The 25,778-nt window shown below is 50.5% G+C and overlaps 1 protein-coding gene and 1 pseudogene across 1 annotated transcript in view; one reads left to right on the plus strand and one right to left on the minus strand.

The window, feature by feature from the left end:
• The window catches only part of STK24 (serine/threonine kinase 24), a 116,666-nt gene that overhangs the window by 11,537 nt on the left and 79,351 nt on the right, over positions 1 to 25,778 (minus strand). The window contains exons 3-6 of the mRNA XM_039252534.1: positions 17,095 to 17,151; positions 11,268 to 11,376; positions 10,814 to 10,971; positions 1,935 to 2,120 (exon numbers count right to left, since the gene is read on the minus strand). Coding sequence (XP_039108465.1) covers positions 1,935 to 2,120; positions 10,814 to 10,971; positions 11,268 to 11,376; positions 17,095 to 17,151 — 510 coding nt within the window. The remainder of the gene's footprint in view (positions 1 to 1,934; positions 2,121 to 10,813; positions 10,972 to 11,267; positions 11,377 to 17,094; positions 17,152 to 25,778) is intronic.
• On the plus strand, positions 4,656 to 10,511 carry LOC120245460 (annotated as a pseudogene).

The raw sequence follows: 25,778 nt of genomic DNA on the forward strand, positions 1-25,778 counted from the left end.
CTTACTCCGAGTTACTAAACCTTTATTCCTGAGAGCCGGGCCTGTGTCTCAAATTCAAGCTTACAGAAAACCTGGGTCACCTCAGGCCACGTCTCCCTCCCTGTCCACATGACTGTGAAACTCCATGTGTGCCAAAAGTGCTCAAATGCTCAGCTTCTCCCTTCCCTCCGTGTGCGTGGGGTGCAGGTAGGGGTGGAGACGTGTACACTGGGCGAGTATGCCGATGCTAGAAATCAACTGGGGATGGGAAGATGTGTACACACTGTGCGTGTACCTCCTAACTGCTGCTCACCGTGGCAGGGGGGCTCATAGCATGACTGCATGTTCAGAGCGGCGTGGACAGGGAGAGGCCCAGTCCACACACCTGACGCCTGCTGCTTTCATAAAATGCTGATTTGCACAATCTCAGGCTGCACTCCCAGAGGTTCGCAGAAAATGCTGCGTTCCACACCTCATCCCTTTACAAGGCTGGCTTAGTAGAAAGCCGTGGTGCTCTTGTAACATTAATCACCCCCCCCCTTTTTTTTTTTTTTTGAGAGAGAGAGACAGCGTGAGCAGGGGAGGGTCAGAGAGAGAGGGAGATACAGACTCTGAAATAGGCTCCAGGCTCTGAGCTGGCAGTCAGCACAGAGCCCGACGCGGGGCTCGAACCCACGAACCGCGAGATCATGACCTAAGTGAAAGTCGGACGCTTAACCAACTAAGCCACCCAGGCGCCCCAACCACCCCTTTTTAGATAGGAGTTCATAAAAAAAGGGTTTCAGCTTGGCCTCCAGTCAATGCTGCTAGAAAATTCAGAAACAAATCAAGGACATATGGTGCTATATGCAACACCGAGCTACAAAGGTAACTTTCAAGGATATATCCCAGTTGAGAGAAAATTCGGCTAAAACTGTACAGGGTTGGGGCCTCTGGGTGGCTCAGTCGGTTAAGCATCTGACTGGCTCAGGTCATGATCTCACGGTTCGTGGGTTCGAGCCCCACGTCGGGTTCTGTGCTGACAACTCAGAGCCTAGAGGCTGCTTCAGATTCTGTGTCTCCCTCTCTCTCTGACCCTCCCCTGCTCATGCTGTCTCTATCTCTCGCTCAAAAATAAATTTAAAAAAAAAAAAAAAAACATTACAAAATTAAAAAAAAGAAAACTGTACAGGGTTACTGCCACATGCCTCTGCCAGTTACCCACAAAAAAAAAAAAGTAAAAAGGAAGGGGTATCAGGGCAAGGTGGTGATCCATTTCTATTTTTTATTTGCCTTTTCTTTCCTAACACATGCCAAGAAGAAACTGAAAACATCTACTTTAAAGACACATGTAGCCATTATTTTCCTGGCCAGACTCTGCAATTACTAAAAACGGCTAAAAATAGCCTGACCTTTCACTATAAATATTAAAAATTTACGATTCCACATAGAATCTTAAGGAGAACAGTCTTCGGGCTCAATGAGGTAGGAGATGCTACTTACAATCTGAAAGGAAATAAGCAAATTTCTGTTTCCTGCAAGATAAACAATAAAACCATTTGCAACTCAAATAGATCAAAGCCATTTAGGAAAAAACTAAACCTGGGGCCCCTGCCTGGGTGGCTCAGTCGGTTGAGCGTCCGACTTCGGCTCAGATCATGATCTCACGGTTTGTGAGTTCGAGCCCCGTATCAGGCTCTGTGCTGACAGCTCAAAGCCTGGAGCCTGCTTCCGATTCTGCGTCTCCCTCTCTCCCCCCACCTCCCCTGCTTGTGCTCTTCCTCTCTCGCTCTCAAAAATAAATAAATGTTAAGAAATTAAAAAAAAAAGTAAACGAGATCGTGAAGACAATGGCAACGAAGACAACGGACAACCAGGACGAGAGCGATGACAGAAATTCCGGAAGACGACTCTCGGTCCCTAGGCCACTTGCAGCCGCACAGGAAGGGACGCCATCCAGAGCCCACGCAACTCACAAAGCTTGGCTCCTTGTTCAAACAGGCTTCCACGAACTCCTTGAGGGCTTTGCTGTAGCTGCCTTCCAGCGTGGGGGGGTTGTTCTTTGGGATGAGGAATAAAACCTTCATGGGATGCAGCTCAGAGTGAGGGGGCTCCCCTTTTGCGAGCTCGATGGCCGTTATGCCCAGGGACCAGATGTCTGCCTGCAACGACAAAGCATCTTTAGGGATGCCATGAAGTGAATAAATGCAAATAAATCTATTTCTTAAGGGGGGAAAAAACCCACATCTCAACATACTTCTAAGATTTTGAAGAAGATCACTATTTTTGAGTGAACACAAAAAAGGCTTTCGAATAATTTCAAAACAGGCGACACACAAGAGAAAATTTAACACACAGCACATCTGGCCCTGCACTGAAGGCGGCTTTTACAACTATTCGTTCTCCATTTACCGCCGGGAGTACAAGACACTCCGTGTTACCTGAGGTCCCAGGGGTTGTAGGCTGGGTAAGGAGAAGTGAACAGAGGGCACACCGGGGGTGTGGAGGGTTCTCCGACTCACGCCCTCAAGCCAGCTTACAACTAAGCACAGCTGTGAGGCTGGGGCAGGCACACGGGTCCCAGGGACTCGGGTTTAAATGCCAGATCTACACCCGAAGTCCTAAGACATTGGAGAAAATACCTAACCTGTGAGCCTAGTTGTCTCATCTAAAATGGGACGAATACCAGGTGGCTGAGCAAGGTGCCTCACGCAGCGCCTAGAACTTAATCTGAGAATGGTCAGGTGCACACACAAGTGGAGATGCACCCCACACACTCATCACATGAAGTTACTAGTTAACAATCTGCCACATGGGCTTTGTCTATTTTTCGCCACAGCACATTTTAAAGTAAATCACAGACATCGTGACATTGACCCTGAGCGCTTCAGCCTGCAAGGATATTTTTACTATCTATCAATTCCTAAAATTAGCAAGAATTTTAAAATTCACGATAATTTGGGGCGCCTGGGTGGCTCAGTTGCTTAAGCATCTGACTCTTGGCTTCAGCTCAATGCACGATCTCACTGTTGGTGAGTTCGAGCCCCATGTTGGGCTGTGTGCTGACAGCATGGAGTGTCCTTGGGATCCTCTCTCTGCTCTCTTCTGCTCCCCTGTGCATACTCTCAAAATAAATAAGCAAACTTTAAAAACTGAACAATAATTTAATATGCCGTGGTAGTTAAATTTCCTCAATTTGTAAAAAGTACGGTTACAGCGGGCTTCTTGGAATCAGGAGAGCCCATACTTGCGATCGGCCAGTAGGTCACCTAAGGCTCTTTTAATGTGCGACAGTCTCACCCCTGCCCCACCCCCAGTGCCACTGTCTGGAGGCAGAAACAGGCCCCCAAATTCTGGGTTTGTCTGGTTTCTTCCTGGAGTCAATTACTGCTGTTCTTCTAGCTCCTGTATTTCCTGTTGAGTTACAGGTTCATTAGATCTAAGGGCTTGGTCAGATCCACTGCCGGCAGGGAGTGGGGGGCAGCACGTGGGGTCTGGCTGCCCAGCCCTGCTGTGGCCACAGGGTGCCAGCGAGGGGGGGGGGGGGGAGGGACACCGAACCCCGTGACCGGGGGAGGCAAGTGAGAAAAGCAGGTGGTCCTGGAGAGGGCGAGGGCAGTTAGGGAGGCTCCCTCGGCAACTGCCAGCAGCCCCAGCAGAGGCGACAGACGCTGTAAGGACAGAGCAGGACAGAGCGGCCAGGAAAGCAGGGGAGGATGTGGGGTGGCCTCGGCCCCACACCCCCTTCCACGCCTTTTCTGCTCTGCCCACCGGGTTCCAGAAACCCACGGCAAGTCAGAACGTAATCGAGCCCTGACACTCACTCCCCAGCAAGGCAACGGGAAGGCCGAGACAGTTCCGGTCACGGCAGGGCACAGACAGGTCAGGACACTGACCTCACTGCCCTTCAAAACCCACCGTGTTCTCACACCCCTAGTGAGTGTGAGAGACCCTCGCCGCACTCTCCCCGCCCGGCAGCCTGTGGGGTCGGGGCCTGCCACACACTCCATTTCTTCTGCTCTCCGTGAACATGGGTCTCACTGCCAGGAAGCCTCATTCTCAATTCTTTGCACGACGGGGATGGGACTAGAAGAGTGGCATCAGGAGCCATACCCCCCACTCGCCTTCCCCTGGGAGCCTGGACTCCCCTTTTGCCCACGCATGTGCCGCTGTTAAAATCAGCAAGAAGGTGACTGATCAGAGCGCCGGCCGCCAGGGGGAGGCTGGGTCACTGGGGCATGCAGGGGTGCGGGGAGGGACAGATGCGAGCGCAAGGGAACATACAGCCCTCACGTGGCGGCAGCTCTTTCCCTTCCACATCCAGCTGCCACTCCCACCTTCCTGGACTTCACCAGAACTGCAGCTCTTTGCAAAGCCTGCTGCTCAGCACCAACCTGCCTCCCGGCCGTACAGACACTAACCCCTGGAGGGCCTCCTCCAGGCCCCCAGGCATCCCACGGCCGTACAGACACAGGGCCTTAGTCCTGCTGACCCCTGGTGGGCCACCTCCAAGCCCCCAGGCATCCCACAGCCACTTAAAAACTCTGTAATTAGAAGGCCAGGCTGACGATGGTCTTTGGTGGCAGCCTCACATGGGGATGCACATGCACTTACTTCCTCACAGCCCCAAGGGCTTTCCATCAGGCTCCAGGCCAGACAATAAGCAGACAGTCGCAACATTCCAAGGACCTGGCCACATGCCAGTACAGGCCAGTGGTCAGCCAAGGAAGCAGCCTTCCCAGCCCCACCCATTAGACACGGCCAAGGTCTTCAAGAGGAGGAGGCATCGCCCTCCTGCATCCCCTGGGGGGGCTGGCCAGTACAGCAGCATCATGGCCAAATGCGCCATCCTGCCAGCTGGCCAAGCCAGGAGCCCGTGTGTCACACCAGCTCCTGAATTCCTCTTTGGATCCTCCTGTATCAGCCGGGTGCCAGGTATGTGGCTCCTGGCCTCTCGGCACCTGGTCCCCCTCTATTCCTCCTGCCTACAGTGGAGTTCAGAGCTCTCCTCTCTCCCCTGGGCTTCTTGGGGGGCTCCCGAGTGTCCTCCTGTCTGGGGACTCCCTCTCTAGGCCTCTCACACCCTGCTGACTAATGTGGAAAACTTGACGGACGTTTGAACAAATGGCAAGCAATCTGGCATTATGTATCAAAAGCCATAAAAATATCCACACTTGCAAAAACCAATTAATTCCACTTCTAGGAATCTATCCTAAATAAATAATTTTAGATTTAGAAAATGGTATATGCTGCCAAAAACATTCAACAGCAGCCTTTCTTACGCTAAACCTTACAGGAATGATTAAGCTGCTCTACCACATTTACAGAAATACCGCACATGCAACGATGCTGTTGATAGAGGATCAGAAATACACCAGAATCTGTCTATTACTGTATTTAGGAAATATGGCATCAGATGGGAACACGTGTCTGGGTTTTAAAATAAAAAGTTACGTGGGGGAAGGGCAGTCATTTTCCAAAGCAATTAAAATCAAGGCAAAAGAAAAGACCTGTTTTACTCCCATCTGGGAAAAACATGAAACTAGATATTAAAAGAAAACAAACACAGGTTTTCAATGTAAGCCCAAGTCAAAAGTTGTTAAGGGCAGGCACTCTGACTGCAGACATGTATCTGCGAACAAACTTTTTTTTCCCACATGCACAGTTCTAGAGGCTCCGAAGTGACCACAGAGTCACTGATGACCTGGTATGATCAGGGACCTTCCTCAGGGAGGCTGGGCTTGCTCCTAATATACAACATTCTAAACCCTTGTAATACCATGTTAATTAAGTAAAAGTAAGCTGGCTACAAATCTGCAGATACAACACACTGTAAGTGGTATGAAAAGTTTATGTGCAGAAAATATTCTACAAGGAACCATAGTCAACTCTCTATAATCAAGAGGAAGGAGTGGGGAGAAAAAAAACAAAACAAGAATCCCTGGGCAGCACGATGGCGGTACAGCAAGTTCTTGGTGAAAGGTGACAGAAAGGGAGCCAGGGAGAAAGCAGTTGGTCCATTTTCTAGGAAAGACTCGTACGATGTGAAAGCACCAGCTATGTTCAATATAAGAAATACTGGAAAAACAATGGTCATGAGAAATCAAGGAATCACATCTGGTGGCCTCAAGGGCTATATTTTTGAAGCAAGTGATGCTGATCCGCAGAACGATGAAGCTGCATTTACGAATGTCAAGCTAAATACTGAGAATGTTCAGGGCAAAAACTGCCTAATTTCCATGACATGGATCTTAACCTGTAAAAAATGTGCTCCATGGTCAAAACACAGCTGACCAGGACTGAAGCTCATGTCCATGTCATGATTACCGATGGGTATTTGCTTCATCTATTTTGTGCTGGTTTTACTAAAACAATGCAACAATCAGATGCGGAAAGCCACTATGGTCTGCACCAAAAGGCCCACCACATTCGGGAAAAGATGGTAGAAATCATGACCAAAGAGGTGCAGACAAAGGACTTGAAAATAGTAGCCAATAAAGTAATTCTAAACAAAGGCACCTGGGTGGCTCAGTCAGTTAAGCATCCAACTTCAGCTCAGGTCATGATCTCACGGTTTGTGAGTTCAAGTCTTGCATTGTTGGGCTCTGTGCTGACAGCTCAGAGCCTGGAACCTGCTTTGGATTCTGTGTCTCCCTCTCTCTGCCCCTTTCCCACTCACACTCTGTCTCTTTCTCTCTCTTAAAAATAAACAAACATCTGGGGCGCCTGGGTGGCTTAGTCGGTTAAGCATCCGACTTTCGCTTAGGTCATGATCTCGCGGTTCGTGGGTTCGGGCCCCGCGTCGGGCTCTGTGCTACCAGCTCAGAGCCTGGAGCCTATATCAGTCTGTGACTCCCTCTCTCTCTCTGACCCTCCCCTGTTCACGCTGTCTCTCTCTCTCCTAGAAATAAATTAAAAAAAAAAAATTTAAATAAATAAATAAACTTTAAAAAAAATTTTTAAGGAAATCTTTTCTTTAAATAAAAAAAAGAAAGAAAGAAAAATACAGATCCCAAATCAGTTTCAACTAGTCAAAACCTACAGCTCAAAAACACATCTGATAGAAACCATGTACTTAATAACTATACGCAGTGCTGAGGAACAACACATTTATAAGCAGCACGTGAAGGTATAAAAATCATTTCAGCACCAGACAGCAATCCACGGTTGCTGAGAAAAGCCCGATCATCACTGCGTGCTAAGAGAAAGCCTACTGTCCGCGTCCGAGCCGCGTGTTTCCCGCTCGCCTCCTGCCCTCACCTGCAGGGCTCCTCCCAGCGGGGTCGGTGGGTAAGTCCTGATCCTGTGCAGGAACCCGAGGAAGCCAGCGGCTCGGCACCAGGCAGGGAGGGCCAGTCGCACGCTGCAGCGAACGGGCCAAAAACGCAGACTCCAAAAACTGAGGGACTGGCTAACAAGGCCGCTTTTCACTCATCTTTAATAATTTTATTTTTTCATCAACGTATCTATCACCTAGGTCCATTTTTCACCATGGTTAGACTATAATAACAGGTATTTTGGAGACTGGACACCTAAATAACTTCAGCTTTCGTTCTGGGGTGGTTTCTTTTTTCCCCTCACTTTTTCCCCCCACTAGTTTCCAGTATGTACTGCTTTTGAGACCAAAAAAAGGGGAAAATCCTTTGGAAGAGAATACAGACACCGGCCTCTCAGGATCTAGAGGACACTTCAGTTAACAGGCGAGTCCATTTCTCCAGCCTCATTTACGTCCTTCACCACAACCTACAATCCAGATACGTAGGTCTCTCCATTCCCACGCTGGACTTGGGTCTGAACATCCCTCCCTCACCTCTAAGGGGCTGAAGAGCTCTTTGTCTGTGAAGCCTTCCCCAGCTCTCTCTGACATTCCTCACTCAGCCCCACTATGCTCCCTGCTCCCTGTTAGAGCTACCCACCAGCACTGCAATTACTCACTGGAGATGCCAATTACTCAGCACTGGGCACAACTACAGCAATAACCAAATGAATGAATACAGAAGAGCCACAGCCCCCAGACGATGTTTTTATGTAACCCGTTGGCTAACACGCCATCACAATAACCTTAGAAAGCGATGGGGGGCGGGTGTGTGTGTGTGTGTGTGTGTGTGTGTGTGTGTGTGCGCGCGCGCGCGTGCGTGCATGCGCGCGCAAGATCAACATTCTTCAGCCCAAGTCCCTGCTTAGTGTTGAACGCGAAGGCCTCCTTATGGGAGATCAGTTATCTCCCTTGGCTCATCTTCTAGGTCTCAAGGCTTCTTTAAACCAAGCTACCCTACTTCACCTTAAAAATAACAGTAATAATGAAGGCTCTTCAAAGACACACGGGCAATCATGACCTAGTAACGCTGTATTTAGATTATGAGCTGAGGTCAACACAGACGTCCTATATGTACGTGTGTTCAGGATATCTAAGGAATACTGGACAAATGCCAAGCAGTCAAAGATGCTGGTTCAAGAGGTCATTACGTTTAACAAGGTTCCAGACATATACTTAAAACTAATAAAAACTTTATTTTTAGCTAATAACGAATAAAACTTCAGATTGGTAAGATGAAGATACCAGGAAGGCACGTGTGTGCTACTCCTGAGCCTAACCCGACCTTCCTTTGACAGCGAGTGCACCAAAAATGAAAGTGGTGGGAACATGGGTGCCGATGACGTAACAGAACCGGCCCCCCGGGGCCGTGAGCTCCTTCCTGGAGTGCAAAGGCTAATGCAGAAAATGTCTGATGGAACCTAAGGAAGACCAGAAGGGGCAAGCGGAAAAAATCCACATAAACTGGTGCATCATGGGAAGAATATCTGCCAACGGAACTCCAAAAAGGGCCTGTGGTCAGCCATTGTTCACGACAAAAGCTGCTAGCCCAGAGCCGCAACTCCTGGGAGGGAACTAATGTAACATTATCCCCCAAGGCCCCAGACTCAGACACAGATTAGCCTTATCTGCACTTTCCACACCTCCTAGGGCAACAAATCTGGGAAGCCGACTTCACATAAATGTAATTTTCGCACATGATTTCCAGTTGAGAGGTACTGGCTACGACCCAGACAAATGAAAGAATTCGCGTCTGACCAGTCAGAGCGAGAAGAATAGCTGAAGGCTAGGGAGAAGACTGGCATACCTTCCCGAGCTCCCCAACCAAGGGGACTGAACTGGAAACGAACACCTTTAAATCTACCTGAGAAGAACACTGTGACACAGTGTGACACAGATAAGAGCATCTGGATGTGGACAAGAATTCCAGGAAAGAAAGGTGGCAGAGCTTTATGATCTGTGAACTCTCTGCTGCCAGGGGCCACATCCTGGGCCAAGTCCAGAGCGGCCCTGCAAGAGGAAGAGAGGAAAGGTGAAGGTCTTGGATAACCAGGCCACTTCCTGGGGAAAAAACGCTAAGTGAGCAGTGATGGGTGTTTTCATACTGAAAATATAAGATCTGAATCCTGAGTCACAAGCGCCGTGGTGAATCAGCTCATTTACCAGAAAGGAAGAGAAAAAGGTCATCAGCGTGGTGTAATCAGAGGCGTTCAGAACTTGGGTTCTGGTCCCTCCCCAAATCTAGACCTACAACTCTGATAAATGGGCCTCAGCCTAAAATAAAGAGAATGGACGAGTCAGGCCCTAAAATGCTAGGACCCCCACAACAGTGGCTGCAGAGAGGGCTCTGGATGGAAGGAACCCATCCACGTGGCAAGAAGCATGAGGAGGCCCACACGGCTCTGTGAAACCAGGGGCTGAAAACCCACCAGTCATACCATCGGCATGGCCGTGGCGGTCACAGCCACAACTCAAAAGCGAGAGAGCCGGGTGCGTCCCTGCCGAGCTGGAAGCAGGTACACCTGCGACTCTGATCCACTCTTTCAACAGCTGCAGGCCCGCACTGCTGCCCTGAGGGCCGGAGGGAAGGTTACAGTACTTGGTGCTCTGTGTGCTGTGTTTAACAAGGTGGGACAAGTCCAGTCTGCTGACAAGAGAAAACGAGGAAAACAGCGCCTGGCACGTAAACATATGTGAGTTAAATATTTGTTTTCCTAGAAGCTGTTCAGAAGAGCCAATTAATTCTCTGTGGACCGTGTGAAGACTGTTCTGTGTATGATCTGAGAAAGAGCAGCCTGGAGGAGAGGGGAGTTAAATCAAAAGATTCCCAAGGCAAAACTCTAAGAGGTTTAAGAAAGTTGAAGGTACCAGGCAAACAGAACCCAGGAAAAACTGGGAGAGGACAACGTGTGAAGGTAAAAAGGGTGGAAAAGAGGAATCATGATGGGAAGGAACCTCCGAGAATACTGATCCTAACTGAGCACTACGGACACTGAGAGGAAGAATCGGTGGCACGAACTTTAAAAGCACAATCTTTCCAGCCTCTGGGCTTGTATTTTTAGGAACTCTCATTTCTTCTGTGGGAACCTCCTTCTCTGCTTGTCCCTTAAAACTGCTCGGTCCAGGGCCCCTGTCCTTCATCCGCTCCCGCCCAGGCCTCGAGTACCACCTATCCACCCGCCTCTGCGGACCCACACGCCCCTACCTGGCGGCCTCAGGAGGCCCGAGCCCACTCTAGCCACCTTGCTCCTCCATCCCGTCACACCCACCGGAAAAGAGCTTTCTCTAGTCCCCACCACCATCAAGCACACACTGTTTAAGCTAAAAAAACCAACATCAGCAAGTGTGGGCTGGATACATAAAGGATATTAAATGATAGAGGAGCTGGGAGACGAAACCTGGTTCTCACCGAGGCCGGGGGGGAACTACCTTCACGCCCTGCTTCAAGGAAGCCGCGTCCGCCCCCTGGAAGAGCTGCCAGGCTGGGTCCCAAAAGACGACGAGTCTCTGGACCCGAGAAGGGGAAGAGGCGGCCCTTACCTTGGAGTCGTAGGCAGACTGCTTAATGACCTCGGGCGCCATCCAGAAGGGGGTGCCCACGAAGGTGTTTCTTTTTATCTGGGTATCTGTCAGCTGGCCCGCCACGCCAAAATCGGCCAGCTTCACCTCTCCGTGTTCGGACAGCAGAACGTTGGCAGCTGCAACAACAAACCCCAGGACGCCCGCTGACGCCACGTGCTGCTCCGCTCCAACCGTCAGCGTGTCGGGGACACGCACACTCCCCCGTCACGGAGCCCACGTGCTCAACGCCGGCAGGAGGCCCAGGGACGCTTTCGGTGGGGTCTCCCTCAAAGCCACCCCCACCCCGGGCATGCCGAAAGCACCCCCCAAACACACGCAGGACAACCTCCCTTTGAGGAGTACGAGCCTACCCATAGGAGCCTTCCCACCCGCCTCAGGATCCCAAAGGCACAAAGGCCATGTGTTTTCTTACCTTTAATATCTCTATGAATTTTCTTCTCCGAATGCAAATAATCAAGTCCTTTCAGTATTTCTCTTAATATAGTAGCAATCTGAGTTTCATCTAAAGGGCCAGGTTCTAACTAGTAAGAAAAGAATTATGAAAGTTACTCAAGTGATCATTTTAGGAGTAGTTTGAGATGATCAAACACAGTCAATACCCGTGTTAAACAGACAAGATTAAAATCTAAAAACTTCTTTACTCCAGGGGCGCCTGGGTGGCTCAGTCAGTTAAGTGTTCAACTCCTGCTTTCGGCTCAGGTCATGATCTCGCGGTTTATGGGTTCGAGCCCTGCATCGGGCTCTATGCTGACAGCTGGAAACCTTGGGATTCTCTGTCCTCTCTCTCTGCCCCTCCCCTGCTTGAGCCCCCTCTCTCTCTCAAATTAAGTAAATAAACACTTAAAAAATAAAATAAAAATGTTTGACCTAAACAATTAAAACCTATTTAAAGGACCCTCCAAAAAGTAAAGAAAACAGCAGAGACTTGATGAATATGCCACCACCACTGGAGAGCAGGGAGGGAATTCAACCACTCTTAATAGTCACACAAATCAGCACAACAATCTAACACTCCCTGCAGGGCTAATAACGGGGCCATCAGAGAGAGGGACAGAATTCTCATCATTTATATTAATTTTTTATCCATCTCATAATCCTCAGAATTACGTTTCTAGATCTGATAGGGAAAGCTGTCATCACCCAAATTCTCACAATTCCATCGAAGGAAGCCACCACCTCATGACCGACCCTGAGTTAATTTTAAAAAGACAGATGAACTACACAGGATCAGACGTGTGAATACAGAGAACCAGTGGCTGCCAGAGGAGGGACGTGCTGGCCAAGATGGTGAAGGGGAGCGGAGAGGGACAGGTTTCCGGGTACGGAATGAGTATTTTACCCTCCGAGTACGGAGGGTAAAAGCTACAGCCCAGAGAGCACACTCAATGGTGCTGCAAGAGTGATGTTCAGGACAGATGGCAGCCACACTGGTGCGGGGCACAGCATAACGTATACGCTTGTGAAATCACTATGCAGTACGCTTAAAACTAGTAACGTTACGTGTCAACTACACTCAAAAAACCCAAAAACAAAAAAAGTGGGGCGTCTGGGAGGCTCAGTCAGTGGAGCAGCTGACTCTTGATTTCGGCCCAGGTTCACAGGATCAAGCCCCAAGCTGGGCTTTGTGCTGACAGCCTGGAGTCTGCTTGGGACTGACTTCTGTCTTTGTCTGTCTCTCTCTTTCAATCTCTCTCTCCCACAAAATAAATAAACTTGGGGGCAAAAAAGTGATTTATCCAAATCCAAAAGTCATTTACTCCAAAGGGAATGACAGCTAAGAGCCTCTCTAGGGCAGCGTTCCCACAGACATATGCACTCTCTCGGGCCTGCTCGCGTGTCTCGGCCTTCGCCGGGGTGAGGGCGACAGAGCAGCTGTCTAATGGCGCCAAGACGGGGGTGAGCGAGGCCCCCATCTGCCTTTGTGACGGCCACACCTCTGCCTGGCACTGCTTTCCGTCCGCTGCAGGCCCCACGGGGTCCCCGGGAACACCCCCCGTGCGGGCGGCTAGGAGGGAAGGTGGGGGTGAACCGGGCTGCCTCCCCTAGCCCTCCGTCTCTCGGCAGTCCCCCGTGCAGAACCCAGGAGCAAGACGACATGCCTGTCACTCTGGTCCCACCGCATGTCACACTTGGAGGTCACACTCAACTAACCAGCCAGGGTGTATCCCAATTTCCCCTTTTAATTTTTTAATTGCATTTTTAAGTTAATTTATTTTGAAAGAGTGAGCCAGAGTGAGGGAGGGGGCCGCAACAGAGAGGGAGAGAGAATCCCAAGCAGGCTCTATGCTGTTGAGCACTGAACCTGATGTGGGGCTCGATCTCACAACCATGAGCACTTGACCTAAGGCGAAATCAAGAGTCAGATGCTTAAGTGACTGAGCCACCCAAGTGCCTCCCGATTTCTAATTCAGATTATCAAAGATCACCTCAGACAAAGGTGGCGTGTTGCACGCTTAATTCCACAGAACCTAATTTTCCCCACAATTATCTGACCAAGGGTCTTATTTTCAAGAAATACACATCAAAACTACTGTTCCGAAGAACACCAACTGAAACCCCTGCCTTGTCTGCTTCTCCACAGCTATTTCTGACTGTTCACAGGTTGGAGACATCTTAATACTCAGAAAGAGGAAAAGGAGCTTCTCTGGTAACCTGGGAGAGCGGAGTCGGGAAGGCAGGGCTGCTGGCCCGGAATGCACCAGAACGCAGAAGGGTAATCCAGTCCTTCAAAAAAAACCCTACCACAGAGCATGGGTTCCACTTCCTCCTCCGGCAGGTTTCTACCCCAGCAGATAATCAGTAACATTTGGCGACACTTGGATTTAACCACCTCCTCCCTTCTGTTATCACATCTCCGGAAAGAAATAGCAAAGCCACCTGGTTTCATCACCAAGGGGAGACAAGAAGGGCGGAGAAAACTAATTAAAAGATCTTCCCTGGACCGTGAGGAGCTGGCTCTCTGATTAATAATACACGCATGGCCAGGCCCTTTTAAGTCTGACCTAAACACCACCCACCAATGATTTATATGCCATGGGTGGCAGGCAGTGGGGGGCCAGGAGGAAGAGACACCCTATTTACAGGGAGAGGAGATCCTCAAAGGATCCACCATGGATAGTGTCAAAACTCACTATAAAAAGGTATTCGGCTGTTCTCTACACCAGAGATCGTCACAGGTGGGGAGGACCCGCTAAGTTCTCAGAGTCCTGGATCAGCACCGCTGCCATTAACACATCTAAGCAATATAAACATGATGCTGTCCCTCATGGAGAGGACTGCGGACTCTTCAGATAATCTTTATAAGAGAAAGAACTCCCAGGAAAAACACCCGGGCGTCTCATCTCTGGGTGACTTTGAATTCCCTCTCCCCCAAGTCTGCTCTCCCCTCTCGGCTCTGTAACAGGGACGATTTGCCAGGAACACGGCCACCCAACAAGGCCACGCATGCCAGCTTCTGCAGCAGCAGGCTTGGCCAGGTGACTAAGCTCTCACCTGTGGGATATGCACAGAAGCGACTGCCCCTTCCTGGTCTTGGCCTTGAAAACACAGGCAGCCAGAGAGGACAGTGACCTAAGACCACAGGAAACCGTGGGCAGCAGACGGCTGAGCAGACCTCCAGAGCAGGGCCCTGATGACCATGTGGACCGGAGCCCAGTGACCCCACACATGGGACAGAAAGAGAGTTGACCCATGGACAGAGTAGAGGTTAGGTGCACTGGCCCCCTGTGTAGTTGAAATTCAGCATACAACTTTGGTCTCCCCAAAAACTTAACTACTAATAGCCTACCGTTGACTGGAAGCCTGAATAATAACATGAACCGTCCCTTCCCACACATTTTGTGTGTTCTGTGTATCATGTACTATATTCTTACTAGAAGGGAAGCTAGAGAAAATGGCGTTAAGAAAATCATCAGGAAGAGAAGATACATTTACGGTACCGACCTGTCTAGGAAGAAACATCGGCACGTAAGTGGGCTTGTGCAGTTAAAGCCCATGTTATTAAAGGGTCAACTGTACTTTTCTCTCCTGTGTGAGCCGCTGTTTGGGGTCCACTACAACAGCAGCTCCGCCTAACGTTAATGAACACACCATCTCATCCTTTAAAACCACGTTGCCTGGGGCGCCTGGGTGGCTCAGTCAGTTGAGGGTCCAACTTCGGCTCAGGACACAATCTCACAGCCCACGGGTTCACATCCCATGTCAGGACCTCTGCTGTCAGCGCAGAGTCCGCTTCGGACCCCTGTCCCCTCTCTCTGCCCCACCCCCACTGACGCTTATTCAAAAATATTTAAAAACATAAAATCATAATGCACATTCATTTTTAAGTTTGTCACACATCTCTGCCTGACTGAGTGACCACTCTGTGGAGCACGGTTCCTTCTTAATTAGACTCCAAGGCCATCCCAGCCGCTCTCCGGCCAGCCGCTGCTAACTCTCACACCGACCCTCCCAATCCACCCAGAGGGCTTCCTCCCGCCACGAGCACTTCCCCACACACGGTATCACGCGCGGTCTTCTCCAATTAGAATTCAGCTCCATGCCGGGATTTCCTTCTGCCTCGTCCACTGTGCTGACTCCCAGTGGCGAGAATAGCGTCTGACACATAGTGGGCACACAACTAATATTATCTGAGCAAAAAATGAATTCACTCGAAATCTATCACGTTTTACGTTATAAAGCCTTTAAGTGCGTGACACCCATTATATTCACAAGTCACGGCACCCCAGGAGCAGATGGGCTTGAGAAATTACGTTCAGTAGTAAAACCCAGTGTTTTCTCACAGCAGCTTCTATGGGGCCCTACTAACATTTAATTTCAATTTGTTACTTAATTATCCTTCAAATTAAAAAAAATTAACAGATTGAACGTTTTTGCATGTGTGCATTCAAAATAAAACATATGCCTATATTACTCTAACATTCGTGTCTCTTTAGAACTACCATACACTGGGGGCACCTGGCAGGCTCAGTGTGAAGAGCATGCGACTTGATCTCAGGGTTGTGAGTTTGAGCCCTGCCTTGGGTGTAGAGATTACTAAAAAACTAAAAACAAAAACTAAGCCATATTGTGTCTAATACTATTCTTCACACCAGATATCATATTTTACAGCTCAAACAGCAGGTTAAAATCAACTGCATTTTTTTTTTTTTAAGTCAAGAAGGATGCACCCCCAGGAAGGAGGAAGAGAAGGCTCCAGGGTTATCTGTGAGCCTCTTCTCAGAGGCCAACCTGTGACCGTGTTCTACCAAGAGCAACAAGCTGCACACCGTGGGTTGGAGGTCAACCCCCCTGCTCGGTTCCACTACCTTGCACATGGGCTGGCTCAGGAGTCCAGGCCAGGCAGGGGACAGGACCGCAGGGGGTGGGGGGCAGGGCTGGCTCCACAATCCACGCACGGTGAGTGCCAGCAAGGGATCTGTGTGTGCACCTGAGAAGCAGAAGCATGCACTCCTGCCTGGCAGTGCTCCGACGCGTGACAAGCGTGCGCTCTTGCCTGACTGTGCTCCTACGTGTGACACTGTTCAGCAATCATCCGACTCTGCCTGCCCGTCTCACTCCGGAAATCAGATTTCTTACGTTTTCAAAATCCTGATTCTAATTCGTTATAAACGAAAACGTGACACGCATATTTGGGAAGCTAAACCACCATTTGAATAGGAAACACCATTTGAATAACAGGGTATCCACCCCACAGAAGTAAAAGCCCATTCTGGAAGACAAACTAACAAACTTAAGCTCTTAAGTAAGATAATGACGGGCAAAATCCTTCACTTCTATAAACAAAATTCACTGGCTTCCCAGGAAACAACACAACTGGCTTCAAAAGCAGAATTTTAATTTTCAGTAATATTACTAGGTTTTTAAATTTTTTTTTTTTAATGTTCATTTTTGAGAGAGAGACAGAGTGTGAGCAGGGCGGGGGCAGACAGAGAGGGAGACACAGAATCCGAAACAAGCTCCAGGCTCTGAGCTGTCAGCACAGAGCCGGATGTGAGGCTTGAACTCACAGACTGCAAGATCGTGACCTGAGCCAAAGGCTGATGCTTAACTGACTGAGCCACCCAGTCGCCCTTTTCAGTATTATTATTAGAAGCAGAAAAATGTATTATAAGGAATAGTTTGGTCCCTTTTTCATGCAACTCAAGGAGGAAACAGAAACGGATAAAAAGTCGTCTTTACAACCCTGATTTCGGGAGAAGTACTCTGGTACACAGTTAGGCACCAGGTATGATACTTACTAGATCTAGTGCAGAGCCTCCACCAAGATATTCCATTATTATCCACAACTTTGTGTCCTACAGGAGAAAAGAAAACAAAACAAGAGGGAAGTTATTTTTAAAAAGGAAAACCAGAGAAGATTTTAAATAACCTCAGGGTATTTGGAACTGGAAAATTTCATAAATACTGAACAGCAAGAAAGGTGTGTGCACGTGACCCCGCGGTGGGGCCGTCCCGGTTCGTTCTGCGCGCGGCAGGCACATGGAGGCAGGAGGTTCTGCACCTACTGAGCCAGAATCTCTCAAGGAGCGGACCGGGGTGGCCTCCCCTTCTAAATAACCTCAGGCGGTGACCCTCAGGACAGCTGGGTGTGAGGGTCAGGGCCTGTGGTGTCACACACGGCCAGCCCCCAGGTCAGCCAGGAGGTGCCCGAGCAGGCAGCCCCGGGAATAGGTCCCTGCCCTGTCTCTCTGCCCTGCACCTCTGGGATGTGCAGCGCCGGTTGGAGCTGAGCGAAGGTGATAACTCATGGGGAGGATGGGGAAGGGAGGCATGGACAGAAATGCAGCCTTTCCTCCACTCCCTTGAAAGGCAGCCCAAAGGCCACCGTAATCTTCAGGGAGCTTTCCAGGAAAGCAGGCCCCAGCCTAATGCTGGTGTCTATGTCCTCACCACTGTCCACTCTGTGACTTTTCCCTTGAAGCCACTAGACCTCCATGACTTCCAGAGTTTTGTTTTAAGTGGGATTCACACCCAGCGCAAAACCCAACACAGGGCTTGAACTCACAACCCTGAGATCAAGACCTGGGCTGAGGGTCAAGAGTGGGACACTTAACCCAGGTGCCCCCTCAGAGTTCTTTTTTTAAACACAAATCCTAGAGCGATACTCCCTTGAAAACCAACAAGTAAGCCAATTTCCACACTGCGCTTGGAGAGGGAGCGTCCGTGAGGTGGTGCGGCGCCCACGGGCTCGGGGACGAGCCAGACCAGGGTTCGGATCCTGAGCCCTCCTCACCACCTGAAGGACCCAGGCAGTTATTTGCTCTCCAAGCCTCTGCTCTGAACAAGTGACTGATGCACCGCGAGCAGGCAAGAACGCCCCCTAGTGATGTGAATACCCGTCATGGCACTGGTGGTGAGAAACCTGTGAGTGGTTCTGGGGGTGCACGACCCAGCACAGCCCCTTCCCACCAGCGACCCCCAGTCCCACCGACGCCATCACTCACTGGCCCCCTCCCCTTGGACGCTCCTCCACAGCTCCCATCCTCTGTGCGCCATCATTCTTTCCCTTTCTGGGGGCTGACTCTTCCCCCAGGGTCCCGAGGAGCCCTAAAAGCTGCAGGTTCTGCCTCACTCCTCCCCTCCAGGCTACAAGTCCCAAGCCACACCCCCCGGCTGCTGGTTTCTCCTCCACCAGAAGAGAAGGGTGCTAATAAGCATAAACTCTGCCACCTACCCACCTGGGTCAGGACACAGATGCTGCGGGCAGTTTTCATGTTATCCAGGGACAGAGGGAAGGACAGATCTCCAAATACAGAGAAGCCCCCGGTGCGGACCCGTAACTGGTGCCACCACGGGCAGCACCACGCCCCCGTGCACAACGCACACGCAGCCCAAGACAGAAAAGGTCTCTTAACTTGCCCATCGGTCAGGATTCCCAACAACTTCCACCTCCACCAACCCTAAAACAAACGTTCAAAAGGGGGCAGTAAATGGCTGAGCTGGGGGAGTGTAAGACGGGCCCCGAGAGTGGCAGGCAGGACACGCTGCCTTTGAGCTACAACAAGCTCTCTCCCCCTCAGCATTCGAGGCTGGGTGAGCCTTTGCTGGGGGGGGGGGGGGGGTAGGGGGGCAGCTGTCTGAGCACTGGGGGTTGGTGAGCAGCACCCCTGCCGCTCTACCCCCCAAACACCAGCAGCACATCCGCAGTCCTGACAGTGTAAAATGTCTCCACACGTCACCAATGTCTCCTGGGGCCAAAACCGCCCCCGCTGAAAACCCGTGACCTATGCGATCCACGTCGTTGCGCCTGAAGTACGACTAGACCACACGTGCTGACCACTAATTCTCTCCTCATTCTTAGCAGAGCCAGTTTATAACCCTGAGACCTCTGGCTTGGTTATCTGTGAGGCATCGAAGCTTTCGAACTCTTCATCCGGGAAAAGATGGTAATGATCTCTGTTTCAAAACCTCACAGTTCAACTGACAATATAATGAGATAATGAATGTGAAAGCACTTTGCAAAGTTCAAGGTACTAAACACATACAAAGTGCTATTAGCTTTATCAACACCATCGCCCATAAATGCCTTAAAATAACCCGTAAAACCGAAACAGCACAATTAACAGGGCTAAATAGTAGTTCTCTGCATGGGAGGGTCTGAGCAAAGTAAAATCTGCAACAGTGATTCATACACATTCTACACTACAATGAAAAAAAACTTATTGCCCTACAGGCCCTGAGACAAGAATGTCTGAGAAGGATAGTCAGCTCAGGGGACACACCCGACCCGTTCTCGGTGACAAAGTGACCAAGGAGTCACTGCCCAGAATGGGAATCACAGTCCTTCCAAACCATGACTTACGGGGGGGAAATATACATCACAAGAGTTCTTAAAACAAGAACGATTTTAATCAGAATAATTTCATTTTTTAAAAATCATCTCAAGGGGCACCTGAGGGGCTCAACTGATTAAGCATCCGACTTGGTTTCAGCTCCGGTCATGATCTCACAGTTTGTGAGTTCAAGCCTCATGTGGGGCTCTGTGCTGACAGTGCAGAGCCTGCTTGGGATTCTCTCTCTCTCTCTCTCTCTCTCTCTCTCTCTCTGCCCCTCCCCAGCTCATGTGCCCTTGCTCACTCGCTCTCTCTCAAAATAAACTTTTAAAAACTACCTCAAAAAGTGTAAATTATAAACAACTTCATGATACAATTTTCTCATAAGCAAAAGAAAACCGTTCCTCTAATAAATCCAAGGTTCAAAATTTAAAAGGCACCGGAATGTATACATTGAGAACTTTCCCTCTCTCCCCGGCCCCCCCGCTGCCCAGCCTCCACCCCCACATCTCGTGTCGCCTCCGAAAAATATTTTACACAAACCCCCATAAATTCTTTCTCCCTTTCCACACAGATGGCAACATTCCACACACACGGCTCTCCACCTTGCTCTCCTGAGAGCAGTCACTGTTTGGCCCTAAGAAACTCTTTTTTTTTTTTTTTTTTACCCCCTAAAAAAAAGCCGTAACTACCACATGCCAGGTGGACAACAGGGAGTTGTTTCCAGTCTCTTGCTATCATGAGCCAAGTGTCAAGGAAGAACCCTTACAGGTTATCCTTCTGAGGAGTTCCTGGAAGGCGAACTTCAAGATCAAAGGAATCCCCTAGAACTTCAAGAAACAATGACAAATTACAACTCAAAGAAGCTGTCTCAGCTTATTATGCCTCCAGCAACACAGGAGTGCGCATGTCCTCTTTCCTTGGCCAGCTTTTCTGTCACGGTTCTAAACGGAATGGTGTCCCCTCCCCAGATTCAGAGCACAAGGCCTAAGCCCCGGGACCCCAAAGTCTGTACCGCGGAGCCCTGAACAACGCAGGGACCGGGGGCGCTGCCACTCCGCCCCCCACGGTCCTGGGTCCCCCTCAAAGCCTTCACTGTGAACGGCCTGCTGACTGGAAGCCACGTGGGAACAGGAGCAGGCACCTCACACACCCCAGATTCGCGTGCTGCACGCGTTACACGCTGCAGTGTTGGAATCGAGCTACAGAAAAGGTCGCTCGGGCGGTGCGTTCATGGAGCCCGAGGAGCGCGCCCGAAGCAGACCTGAGCAGTTCAAAGGTCACCGCTACCTGGGCCCTGGGTCTGTAGAGAGGTAATGAAGTTAAAAATCTAGTCATTAGGGTGGGCATGACTGGGCCCTTCCAATACGCCAGGACACGGGCACACACAGAGGCGTCAGAGGTCAGCAAGGCCGGAGAGAGGCCTCAGGGGGCACCGGGCCGCCGATCGACGCCTCGACCTCGGACGTCCAGCCTCCAGACCACGAGGAAAGACATTTCGGCTGCTGAGGGCGCCCGGGCCATGCTGCTTCGCGAGGGCCGCCCTAGAGAACGAAGGCGGAATCTCGAAGGACGCAAAATAGAAAAGGCGAGCTTCTACGGTGGCTTGAGCAACCTGCATATACCAAACAGCCATGCGCTGTTTTCTTTCCTGCGAACTGCCTATCCATATCCTCTGTCCATTTTTTCTACTGGGTTCCCGACTTTGTTTTAGGTGTAGTAACTTTTAACATATTAGGGAAATTAACCTCCTATTTCCTCATTTGCCTTTTGAGCCCGCTTTCGGCCGTTTCTGCATGCGGAGTAATTCGTGTCAACACGACACCAGTCATGATACTACCTACGGGCAAGCTCGCTCGAACCGTCTGGAAATTTTTTTAATATTTTTATTTATTTTTAGGAGAGAGAGAGAGAGAGAAAGAGAGACAGCGTGAGCAGGGGAGGGTGATAGAGAGAGGGAGTCACAGACTGCAACAGGCTCCAGGCTCTGAGCTGGCAGTCAGCACAGAGCCCGACGCGGGGCTCGAACCCACGAACCGCGAGATCATGACCGAAGCGAAAGTCGGACGCTTAACCGACTAAGACACCCAGGCGCCCCTGGAACCACTTTCTAAAGTAAGAGCCTGACCGGTGACCAAGCTGGTCCCCACGCTGAGGACTCTCCGCGTCAACAACCCTCAGGTAGCCACAAAAAGGTCAGAACAAGGCAGAGAAGGCGTGGACTCCACTCAGCGAATTCTGAAACGGACTTGTGCTCTGCACCTGCGCTGTGCTCAGGGGCCTCCAGATCCGGGAGCCTGAGCCCCTTAAGAGACACCACAGGCTTTACTAAAACAACTTGGGGCCGGGGCGCCTGGGTGGCTCAGTCGCTTAAGCATCCAACTCTTGGTGTCAGCTCAGGGCATGATCTCGTGGTTCGTGAGGCTGAGCCTCAAGTCAGGCTCTGGGCCAGCAGCAGGGAGCCTGCTTGGGATTCTCTCTCTCCTTCTCCCTCGTTCTCTCTCTCTCTCTTCTTCTCCCCCCCCCCCACAAGCAAACTCTTTCTCTCTCAAAATAACTAAGCTTAAACTGGGGGTCACAGTCTTAAGAATATGGTTTTAAAAGCAAAGGCACCTTTTTGCTAAGATGGTGTGCATGAACACAGAATGCTGACAGAGGGTCTGAATCCTGCCTCTGACCCTTACCAGCACTATGACCCGGAGTCCAGTCCCCCAGCTGCTGTGAGCCTCAATTTCCCCATCTGCGCCTCCATCTCGGAGGGGTGTGCCTGGCACACAATCTCTCCCCACACATTTCAGCAACTGTTACTGCAGTAACTTCAGGTGCCCCTGCTTGAACCACACCCCCTAGGAGGCTGTGAAAGCGGCATCGAAGTCCACTCCTACCTTGCTTTAGACATTCACGGCACCTTCCAGGGGAACTCAAGGTACAGAACACGGCACCTGACTCCAAGGAGCTCATATAATGCTTCCTCTGCCTCACAGATGCTGGTATAAGTGGCGCAGACACCCACCCCACACACGGTGTCACTGAGGGGCCACAAGAGGAGTTAGACCCGAGTTCTGACTTTAAGGAACTTTTCGTAATAGACAAGTGGGCAAATAACCACGATCAGGCAACGTGTGGGGTCTACAGGAGAGACACGAGGTGCGGCGGGGTTTCAGGAGACGCGTCTGCTCGGGATGAAGACGAAGGTTCTCATGGGCTCCACGAGAGAAGGGGTACCTGCACTGCTCTGAGGACTGTGACAGACGGCTCTGGGGCAGGGGTGACAGGGCATGTGGCTCCAGCAGATGCGGATGGGGGGTCAGGAGCCAACAAGCCATCCAGTGCCACTAGAGCCGGGCAGAGGAGGCCGGCGCCCCGGAATGCCAGCTGATGGAGTTTCAACTTGTTTTCATCAACGATGGGGAGAGCACCTAACTTTTGGACAGCAGAATAAATAATCAGCAGCTATCTACACGTTAGAATAAATAGGGAGGGAAAGAAAGAAAGAAGACCAATCAGAAAACCATAGCAGAAGGTCAGGGCCAGACTGAAGAGACCTTCTAGAAGGGTCACTGACCATTCACCAAGAGCCAAATCAAAGATGCTCCACTCTTCTGAGCCCCAGCGAATGAGGGCTCCAGGAAAACAAGTCAGAAACGTCGGGAAGGGGGAGACTAGGTGGACAGCGGACGGAAGCAGAGACGGCCCTTCGCACTCCTGCATCACGGTGGGGAATTCTGGGAGAGGAGATCATCAGTGCCGTGTCAAGGAGCGTGTGCGGACCCACCTGGAGCTGGTGTCAAGATTATTTGAAGCAGAAGACATTGGAGATTCAACAGAAAGAAGCCTTCGGCTTTCCCTTCCCTGACTGAGGCAGCAACTTCAGAGAAATGAGGCTGCCCCCAAAGTCCCCCTTTGGGGTGGTGGGTCTGCTCTCAGGAGGAAGGAAGGGAATAAACCTACCATAAATCCCAACTCTGGTCCTGACAGAGGAGGAAAGACTCTTCATGTCTCTACAGAAACATTATCGCAAACCTTGTCTCCTGTTTGTTCTTCAAAACACCCACGGTTTTTCCTAAATAAACCTACGGCCCCCCCCCACCCCCACTCTTCCTACAAAGTCAGGTTCCACCTCCAATCACTTAACACGCACGCGCTTATAAACCAAACCTCCTCCTCCTAACCTGTGCCTCGTCACTTTAATTTGCAGTCTCCCTAGTCAAGAAGGAGCAGAATGGGTTCTCTTCCCCACGAGCGAGACCCTGCCAGGTTCTTACGTGAGGGGCACTCAGCACACAGGCAAGCTGCCCCAGGTAAACGGACTCCAATCACAGGAGAGTCCCCTGGGTCACTCAGGCCGCCACTTCTCCCGAGTGATCATTATGAAAACCAACCCAGCTCGGCACAGGGCAGTAAAACTGGGACGGGCGCGGGCTCGAATTTGCTTCAACAGGGAAGAAGGTCTTGCGTTTCAAAAACAATTCCTGTAGCAAACTGCTTCTGTCAATGCTGTCCGAGGAGGCTGGCCGGATTCAAGGGGAGGGCGAGGCCCAGCAGGAGGAAGCGTTCTTGGAGGGAACAAGAAAGACCGGTGAGGTGACACGGGACAGCTGCCCAGGGAGCGTGCTGCAGCACAGAAAGCCTGTGACTGGCCTGCTAGAGCAGGATCGGAGCAGCGCCACCTGCTGTGTATCTCAGGAGCATCAGGCACCGTGCTAGATGCGTTACACTGTTTCCACCAGTCCTCACAGCCTTCTATGAGGCACTTGAAGCTGGTTCCTGCTCTAGGAAAGACGCCCGAGAACTTGCCGGATCCTAGCGTGCAGCAGGCCCAGGGGCCCTCGCTCAGCATCTCCACCGCATGTTCTGATCAGCACTCCCTTCCCTGCTCAGCCGCCATGACTGCGGGCCATCACGGAACACTGCGAATCATGCACCGCATCTATGGGGAGCTTGCAGCGGTGACCCCGACGAGGACAGGGGAAGAGAAAAGAGAATCCAGGCTTCCCTCCCGCAGGCCCTAAAAGGAGGACAAAGGCCAGGGCGGTCCTCTAGTGCTGGCAACAAGAACGAGAAGTGGGAGAAAAGCCCCCCAAATATTAACTAAAAATAGTCGTGCAATAAAACCCAGAAACAGCACAAACAGAAAAAGAATAAACAACACATCAACTAAAAACTATTGGATCAAATCCTCAGATCCAAGGGAAAAAAAATCAAAACCGCCACCAGAAGTCTGCCAAAAATGATGTGAGAAACAGCGCACACAGGCGTCCTTCGTTTTACGGTGCTTCACAGATAGCGCAATCTTACATACTGAAGGTCTGTGGGACCCTGTGTCCAGTGAGTCCATCGGCACCATTTTTCCAATAGCACCTGCTCCCTCCATGTCTCTGTGTCACACTTTGGTAATCCTCGCGGTATTTTAAACTTTCCCATTGTTATCACACGTCTTATGGGGGTCTGTGACCTATGATCTTTGATGTGACTACTGTCAACGTTCTGGATCATCAAGAAACATTCCAGTAAGACGAGGAGTTCAACAAGTATATGCGGTGTGTTCTGGCTGCCCCACCCCCAGCCCCGCCTCCCCGACCTGCCATTCCGGTCTCCTCTGGCCTCCGCAGTCCTTGAGACACAACAATATTGACATTAGGGCAATTAATAACCCAGCAATGGCCTCTAAGTGTTGCAACGAATGAAGGAGTCACCATGTCTCACTTTTAATCAAAAGCTAGAAATGACTGGGCTTAGTGAGGACGGCATGCCAGAAGCCAAGACAGTGAAAAAGCCAGGTCAAAAGCCTAGGCTTAGAGTTGGTCTCTTGTGCAGTTAGCCAAGTTGTGAAGGCAAAAGAGCCTTCTTGAAGGAAATTAAATGTGTTACTCTAGTGCACACACAGATGATCAGAAGGCAAAACCGCCTTCCTGCTGATTAGCAGTCTGGAGAAGGCTTGAGTAGTCTGGATAGAAGACCCAACCACACACAACATTCCCATAAGCCAAAACCTCCTCCAGAGCAAGGCCCCAACTCTCTTCAATTCTACAAAGGCTGGGAGACGTGAGGCAGCTGCAGTAGAAAATTCTGAAGCTAGAAGAGGTTAAGTTCGTGAGGCTTAAGGAGAGAGGCTGTCTACAAGGTGAAGCAGGAAGTGGTAAAAGTGC

Source organism: Hyaena hyaena, unplaced genomic scaffold (genome assembly GCF_003009895.1).
Source record: "Hyaena hyaena isolate Hyena2069 unplaced genomic scaffold, ASM300989v1 scaffold_418, whole genome shotgun sequence".
NCBI classification, from domain to species: Eukaryota; Metazoa; Chordata; class Mammalia; order Carnivora; family Hyaenidae; genus Hyaena; species Hyaena hyaena.